The 9067-nt window shown below is 37.5% G+C and overlaps 1 protein-coding gene across 2 annotated transcripts in view; it reads right to left on the bottom strand.

Annotated features, from left to right (window-relative positions):
• Positions 1–9067, bottom strand: part of RBPJ (recombination signal binding protein for immunoglobulin kappa J region) — an 89033-nt gene that overhangs the window by 48456 nt on the left and 31510 nt on the right. The window contains exon 1 of one of the 2 annotated variants that reach the window (XM_023515328.1): positions 7270–7572. The exons of the other annotated variant lie outside the window; for it this stretch is intronic. Within the exon in view, the coding sequence (XP_023371096.1) occupies positions 7270–7286 (17 nt within the window). The 5' untranslated portion in view covers positions 7287–7572. Of the gene's footprint in view, positions 1–7269; positions 7573–9067 lie in introns of those variants that run through there. 2 annotated transcript variants of the gene reach the window in all.

The following is a 9067-nucleotide window of genomic DNA, read 5'->3' as shown; positions in this document are numbered from 1 at the left end:
AGGAGTTGGAGGTTGCTGTGAGCTGTGATGCCATGGCACTCTACCCAGGGGGATAGCTTAAGGCTCTGTCTCAAAAAAAAAAAAAAAAGTGATAATGCACATTTTTTTGACAGATTCTATCAAGTGGCATTATGATAATATACCTTATAGGTTCCTTCACATAGTTTTGTTGAGTTTCAAACAAATTCATTTAAAAAACTTACATATATCACTTCTAAGTCTCCTGCAATTTGACCCAAGTAATTTTTTTATTGTAATAGCAATAATCTACTATGCCATTGTGTTTAAGCAAACAATACTGCAGTTAACAAATTAGCTACCCATGCTTATAAACACAAGCAGCTCTAGATGTAATGTGAAGTTTAAAACTGAAAAGAAATCCTTAATTCTAAGTAAATATATGAATTTGGGGGGAAAAAATCAAAGTTAATGAGAACTCATTCTACTGTTAATTTTTTTCCTCTTACTCACCAATGCTTTGATTTGGATCCAGTATTTCTCCAAAATTAATCCTACTTGTCTGGTCATTATACTCAATAAGCTCTTTATTATGAAAGAGAAATATTCTTTGCCCTGAGTCAGCTCTCTTAACTTTTGGACAGTCTGCTAGACCTAAGATTTACACTATTTTCACAGCAACCTCTTGACTTGAGCCTTGTTTGGTCACTTCTCCCTTGACCTGCCCAATTTGCTGGCTCAAAAGCGCTGTTCACAGGGTGGTGCCTGTAGCTCAAAGGAGTAGGGCGCTGGCCCCATATGCTGGAGGTGGTGGGTTCAAACCCAGCCCCGGCCAAAAACCACAAAAAAAGAAAAAGTGCTGTTCACATATTATTCTTCTACAGACAGAGTACAGAGCAAACTCTTTTTGTTTGTTCAGGTTTCGTGTAAATGATAGAGGGAAGAAAGAGAGAAAGAAGGAGGGGTGGAATGGGCAGCAGGAGGAAAGCAGAGGAAGAACACTTCAGGGCTTAAGAGCAAAAAATAAGAAACAAAAAAGAATGTCTGAGGGAGTTCTGAGCTACCAAGCTGAAGAGAAGTAAAAGAGAGCAATGGAGTTTCAGTGCCCATAAAAGGGCAGCCATCCACCTCCTAACACACCAAATCTGGTCAATCCCAAATAGGGAAATGTTTTAGTTGAAATACAAAGCATTTTGTCTGTGAAATAGATCACAATCGGTCTTACCCTATAAATAATCTCACCCTTGGATAACTATCATTGTGAGAAAAAAATGTGTTGAATTATTATGTAAACTATTTCCAAGCTTTGTTCTCTGGATGTCTAGATATTCCTTTAAAAAATATAAAAACAAAAACCACTCCAGCACTTTCACATTTACTCTAGAGCTTCAATCTCTAAAACAGAAATGTTAATTGAAACAACTTAGCTGCTGTGAACACCAGGTTCAATCACTAGGTGAGGGACACCTGGTAAGCACAATGACCATTAAACGTTAGCATAACAACACAGATTTCCTCAGCCTATAGATTTATCAATCCCCAACTCACAAGAGTTCAGCGATAAGAAATTTGTAGAAATTAAGATCATCTCAAAATAAGATTAGCGCCTTATATATCTGGTTATTTATTCTCTCTTGTATTAAAAGGTTGGTAAATAAGAATATGGTCTATTCTGCCATGATAGGATAGAAGTGTCTTTAAAACCCAGTATTATCAAAATTTCCTTTGACAAAAATTTACTGAGTAGTTCCTACAAATATTCACTAGGGATATAGGAGTCAACAAAACAAAATCTGTTAATGGGGGTAGAGGGGCAATGAGAAGGTTTGGGGGATACCGCAAGCCTTGAAACTTGGCTCCCTGCAGTTTATTTCGAATGTGAATGCTTTCAGTGGCTCGCTCCTGCCTCAAATTATCCCTGTTCTACAATACAGCAGAGCCTCCATAAACAACCACCTCCCTACATGAACCACCTCAAGCTGACCTATTTTTCACAGACCAACATGCACCACGTATACATGTCAGTGTTGTGGGCCTAGCTTCTTAGGCTGATCACCTCCACATGTTGGCCCGTTTGTTACAGTCCCTTGGGTGGTCAACTTACAGAGATCCCACTATAGTCAGGCTTACCTGTGCGTGGCCTTTCTCTGCCCCTGGCCTAGAATTTCTCACTCACAAGTTAGTTTTTCCACAGGAATTTCAACAATAGAGGAGTTTTAATAAAGTTGAATTCCATGAACATTTCATTAATCTGGCTGCTTAGCTGCTACCACCACCACTTCCACTTATATTTCTAATCCCTCTATCACCCTTGTGGTGTTGCCTCTGGCCAACGATTTTAATTTGGGGCCAACTAAACTAAAATGTAGTTTACTTTCCTTCTACAGTACACTCTACCAGAGAAAAAGGATCCAAGTTGCTACCATGCCTGATGATAACCAAAGGAAAGAGATAAAGTTCTGAAGAAACAAATGCCACAAAGAGACAACATGAAACTTGCTGCTTCCCTCAGAATAACCGGCGTTGAGGTGGAAAGCTGTGGTGTAGGAAGGTAAAAAAGAATCAGTTTCCTTACTTCCTTACAGAAGGTCAAACAATGCTACTGAAAAGAGTAGAAAGAACTGGATAATCTGAGAGAAGACAAAGGACTGCTGTGGAATGGAGGGATCTGGGGGAAACAAAGTAATAGACAAAAGGAATTTAACTTTTTGATACCTCAAATCCACATGTCCTCATCACTGCCTGCACCTCTAACGCCTGTCTGTAAACACCTGTACAAAGATGGTCAACCATCTTCAGGGTAGTTAACCTGCTGACCAGGAGATTACTGCTTTATCTTCTGCAATGTCAGAACCTGATTCTAAGGAGCATAACATGCCCAATTCAAAGAACTGAACCATGTACTGCAACTCAACTGCCAAGAACTTGAAGGAAAAGATGAATTGTGCTTATTATCTTTTGTCCTCTTTTGGCAAAGAATTCTTCCATTTTTCAAATCCCAAGGGTAGAAAACTAATGTATAAATTCCACTGCTATGAAACAATTTACCAGAAGTCTTCATTCTCTTACTGTTTTCTAGGGAAGAAACTATATTTAAGACAGACATGAAACACACAAATGCTGATACTGCCCTACTTTGAAGCCTTATTTATTTTAAAATATTTACCAGAAACTCTGTGACCATCCTCAATAAATCTGTGAAGCAAATATCTGCTGTTATGAGGACACTGTGGCAAGCACAGGCACTAATCCAAGAAAACTAAAATTTTAAATATTATTGAAATCCTCACAAAAACAGAAGCTCCAACATTTGAACACTTAACTACCTTAAATATTTGTAATATATCTGATTTATGCTTCATTTTTTGCTACATTAAAGTTTATGTTACCTTCTAAATTAAGGAAACACCTACTGTACAACCAAGTCCTAACAAATAAAGAATGAAAAATGAATTGAGTGGGTTTTAGTGTCTTTCATCAGTTTTTTGTATTTTTTTTTTTTTTTTTTTTTTACTGCGTGGGTCTCTTCCATCAATACACAGCAAGAGTAAATTCCTACACAACTAGGAAATACTGTAAATTTCTTACCTATGAAACTTTAAATTTACCAGAGCAAACAAAAAAACACACATACCCTCACACAAAACAATAAAGAAAAAACTAAAAACAAGGAGTTTCACAGCTTACCAACTATTACCATCAGAGATAAGGCTATGTTGACCTGGTAATATTTTTCTTAGATATATCTGAAGGCTTTTGTGGTTCAAGTCAGGCTGGCAATATGGATTTTAAAGACTGAGTTTCATACAGTTTCCCAAATGATCATTACCAGAACTTTGGTCTCTGCAATCCTATACCTAAACATACCATTGACACAAAAGTTTTATGAAACTAGAATGTGTGAAATCTTATTGTATGATACACTCATGACATTTTCTATTGTTTTATTTCATTTAATTACAGGGCCAAAAGAGAGTAACTTCTTAAACTGATTCCAGAATGTGCTACCACTGACAGTTTGAAAACCACTGATCTAGGAGTTGATAAACACTAGAAAGTATGCCAAGGGGCAGGATATGAGATCACTCTACTCAGTAAAATCACCTTGGTTAATGTCACTCAAAAGCTACTGCTGTTAAGTTCTCCTATTCTTTTCTACTCTGTAGATGTTCTCCCGTAACAAATTTTACTTCAATGAAAAAGGATGGCAGGGGGACCCTTGAAGGGGATGTTCAGAGTATGGTATACTAACTAGAGGCAACACACTGGAACTTCTCCTGGTCACTACTTTTCAGCAAAGCAAAACAATATAAAACAATACCACTCTCAGAGACGTGTGTGACCAAGAGAGGCACATTCTTAGTGGATCCAAACTCAATAAGAGACATATAAATGTATTTTGTTTCACTCTTTCTTTATAAAAAACTCAAATAGAAGTTTTAATAAATCCACACTTTTCGGCTGGGTGTGGTGGCTTATGCCTGGAATCCTAGCACTCTGGCAGTGCGAGCTGGGAAGATCTCTTGAGCTCAGGAGTTAAGAAACTAGCCTGAGCAAAAGTGAGACCATGTCTCAAGCTGGGAGCTATAGCAGGTGCCTGCAGTGCCAGCTTCTGGGGAGGCTGAGGAAGGGGAATTGCTTGTACCCAGGAGTATGAGGTTGCTGCAAGTTAGGCTGAGGCCACAGCACTCTAGCCTGGGCAATGAGAGAGGAAGAGAGGGAGGAAGGGAGAGAAGAAAGAGAAAGGGGAGGGGAAGGGAGAAGAAAGGGAAGGGAAGGAAAGGAAGGAAACAAATCAACGTAGCAGGATAAGCCAATCATAGATAAAGAAGCAGTCTCCAATGGCCACCTTCTTTCATTGACAGGAAAAGACCGAAATGATTAAAAATATCAGTCAAATAGTGATGGCTTCTTTTACTCTAGGAAGAGCAAAGAACAAAGTATTAAAAAAGACTCAGGATAAGAAAAATGTGACACCCAAATGAGGTCCTGATCTGGCATTTAATAATCATGACAACCAGCTATTTAAGAGTGGCTTTTATGAAAGTGTTGGCACATCTTTTGTGTGGGGGACATAACCACACTAAGAGAGACTCTACCTAACAAAATCAAGTATTTTGACCTGGTTGTTTGTACCCTCACATTAACCTGAAATAAATTTACTTTAAAAAGAGTGGCTAAATGCACAAACCTGCACTAAATGCATGTATACAATCATCTACTAGCTCTAATATATAAATTATATAATTACATAATAATATGCTTGTTATTATCATTTTAACCTGTCACAATAATAAGGTAAGCATTAGGTTTAAAACACAAGTCAGCTAACCCCAGAGTCTAAGCTCTTAACCACGAAGCTATAAAATCTTCCAAAAAGAACATAAGTTCCAACTCTAATTGTGCATCAAAAACCTCTGTGAAGTTTTTTTTTTTTTTAAAGAATGCTCACGTTACAGGCAAAAGAAATGCTAAAGTTTAAGTAGTAAGTGTTATAGAGAAACATATTTTGGAAACGTTACACTTTAACACTGTCTTGAAACCACTACATCCAACAATATCTTCTTAGAGGGCAGATACCATTCTGTGCCATTAGACATAAAATTCCTGATTCACCTGATTGCCTTGGCTAATAAGCAGATGACTCCACCTTGGAACTTGATGAGATAACTATCAGTATGGATTAGAATTTAATATAAAGCAGTCTTGTCTTTGCTTTAATAACTAAATTCCATGAAGAATTTAAAAGCCGGCACAGCGCCTGTAGCTCGGCAGCTAGGGCACCAGCTACATACACTGGAGTTGGCAGGTTGGAATCCGCCCAGGCCTGCCAAACAATAATGACAACTACAACCAAAAAATACCTGGGCATTGTGGCCAGTGCCTGTAGTCCCAGCTACTTAGGAGGCTGAGGCAAGAGAATTGCTTAACCCCAAGAGTTTGAGGTTGCTGTGACCTGTGCCAGCATGGAACTCTATCCAGGAACTCTATCCATAGTTAGGCTATGTCTCAAAAAAAAAAAAAAAAAGAATTTAAATGCTAAGGGGCGGCACCTATAGCTCAGTGGGTAGGGCACCAGCCATATAAACCCAGGCTGGCAGGTTCAAACCCAGCCCAGCTAAAACAACAATGACAACATTATTACAACAACAACAACAAAATAGCCAGGCATTGTGGCGGTGCCTGTAGTCTCAGCTACTTGGGAATCTGAGGCAAAAGAATCACTTAAGCCCAAGAGTTTGAGGTTGCTGTGACCTATAACACCAGGGCACTCTACTGAGGGTGACATAATAAGACTCTGTCTCAAAAAAAAAAGAAAAAGAAAAAGAATTTAACTGCTGACATGCCAATAGATTCTTAGCAGAAGGCAGCATAACTGATAAAAATTATAGACTGCTCCAGTTAATTCTATGACATTTATCTACCCATGGTTTAAACCTCTACCTTCTTAACATATTTCCTTCATTACCTAAAGGATCAAGAATTTTGACCCTGATGTGACATTAATGAGTTCAGCATTCTGAGTTGGTTGACTTCTACCACCTTATTAAAAAAAAAAAAATTTAATAGCAAGCACACCGTATAAAAATTAGTTAAGTTTCCCAAGACATCAAATAATTTAAAAAGTTTTGATTATATCACTCAAAATTTTACAAACCTCAAAGATTCTCAAGAGTAAGTGGGTATCGTGAAGTCTAGAATTACCTCTACTAGTAACCATAAATAGCAAGACTACATGCCACAGAAACAAGAATGATTAACTGCATACACACATTGGTGAATAAACAACAATCACAACATTAATTTTTAAAATTACTCATTTTCTAAGTGAAAATTATTAAAATTTGTATTCAAAGACAAAGCTATACTATGTGTATAGATGGCCCAAAGAAAAATTGTTTTGATTGGTCAAATTTAACACCTGAAGTAAAGAGTTTGCCTCTTTACTATTTCCTCTTCCAGCTACCATGAAATAACAGTACTGCAGAGAATGAAGGTAAATGTAATCTAGAAAGATTATTATAAGATTAACACATGAATAATAACCTCTAGTAAAAAAAAAAAAATTATAGCCCATTACTACCAAAACCTAGGGAAAATACCCCAGTATCTTCCATAACCATGTCTCAAAAAAGGAAAAAACAAAGTCACTTATAAAGTTTATTTTTTTAACAAAAAATGCTACCATAAATCCATTACATCTGCAATCTCATATTAAAATATCTTACTATATGTAATAATTAAATATAGAATCATGAGCATTCAATCTACCCATGACATTGGGGTCACTGGGAAATTCCTAAAGCATACCTTTTAATCCAGGCCATGGTACTTCAAGAACATGTTAAGGTAAGTCCCAGCTTGGAACACTTCGATGCACCTCAAAACACCTCAGCCAGTGTATCTGTATCATTCTCCTTTCGTTTTGAGATCATAATGGTTCCGAAGAACTATAATGCTTCCATTTGAATGATAGTCTCATAATTTCAATGACTTAAAAACAAAAACAAAAAATAACAACTTAAGTGTTGGTGTGTTAAGCCACTGCCAGTGTACTGTGTTAACTGCTGCCATGACTAAGAACACAAAAAAGCTGCAGCTACCTATGCAGCACTGTCATTTTTAATGTGAACCCTCACAAGAGTGAGGAGTAAAATTTAGTGGTCCAAGTGACGGCCCTTGTTTTCTCCAGATCTTTCCAGTAAAACGTCGCAAATCTGTTCGCCCCAACTGTTTTCTTCAGTTTTCTTTTCCAGGAATGAAAATAACTTAAAAGACAGGTATGAGGATTTGCTAGGTGCCAGGTCCACTCCTGAATGACCAATATTCTATGCTGTGTTGAATGAGAGAAGAAATCACCCACACATCTGTCTAAAAGTGAATTGGTTAATACAGAGGAGAGGGGTTCATTTAACCAGTCAGGGGTGAGGGATGGGGGCATGGTGATTTTGTGAGGACTTTTTTGCTTATCTGTGACGAGATCACAAAAATCATGCATGGACCTATTTTTCTGCTAATCAGATTTTGCTAGTGTTTATTATATGGCCCAAGACAACCCTTATTCTTCCAACGTGCAACAGAAAAAAGGTTGGACATTCCTGCATGCTTCTCCTGATGTTAAAATTACTGAATCATACTTGTTCCATGGAAGTCATCTCTATAAATAGCACAAGCGGGCAGATAAATTGCAGATAGATGGATAACTACCAAGTTTTACTGCTACCCTGTGACTGCCTTGGCAGGTATCTGTCTCTTTTTCCTCCTTATTCCACCTTTCTTATATAAAAACATAAAAAAATTCCATCATTAAAATGATACAGTAATAAGTATATGTGTCATATTTTAAATCCACTAAAAATTCACACTGCTTTTGCCAGTTATTAAGTATGAAATGTCCAACTTCCTTAAGTACTAAGTTTGACAGCTGCTATCTCTGACATTTCACTTGGACACTTCTTGTTTTATTTTTATTGTTAAGGCACATCCTCATTCTCTCAAATGTATGTTTTGGCTTGTTATTATCTTTCAAATGTTTTTAAAAGCAGTTTTTGTGAAACTAAGGCAAAAAAAAAAATTCATGTTATTTTCGAGTATGAGTTCCATCGTGGAGCCAGTGCAGCATGAACAGCTCAAAATATCAATCAAGTGTTTGGAAAGGATGTGGCTAATAAATACACAGCATATAACTGGTTTGAGAAGTTTTGTTCTGGTAATTTTCATCTTGAAAATGAGCCACACTGGCAACCTCAGACCAAGGTGTGTAAGGATGAGTTGAAAGGCTGTGGTGGAAGCAGATCCATCTCAACCTGTGTGTGAACTAGCAGCAAGGTTTGACTTTACTCCAACAATATTGGATCATTTGAAACAAACTGACAAGATAAAGAAGCTGGATAGATGAGTTCCATGTGAATTAAATGAGTTATCAGAAGAGAAATCATCCTGAAGCTTGCCTTTCTTTGCTGTCACGACATAAAGGTGAACCATTGTTACATGTGATGAAAATGGATTCTTTTTGGTAATTGCAAGTGTTTGGCACAATAACTGGATAAAAACAAAGTGCCGGCTCGGCACCTGTGGCTCAAGCGGCTAAGGCGCCAGCCACATACAC

This window comes from Otolemur garnettii, unplaced genomic scaffold (genome assembly GCF_000181295.1).
Source record: "Otolemur garnettii isolate 467f Iridium unplaced genomic scaffold, OtoGar3 scaffold00069, whole genome shotgun sequence".
Classification (NCBI taxonomy): domain Eukaryota; kingdom Metazoa; phylum Chordata; class Mammalia; order Primates; family Galagidae; genus Otolemur; species Otolemur garnettii.
This window is presented reverse-complemented; position numbering and strand designations above follow the sequence as displayed.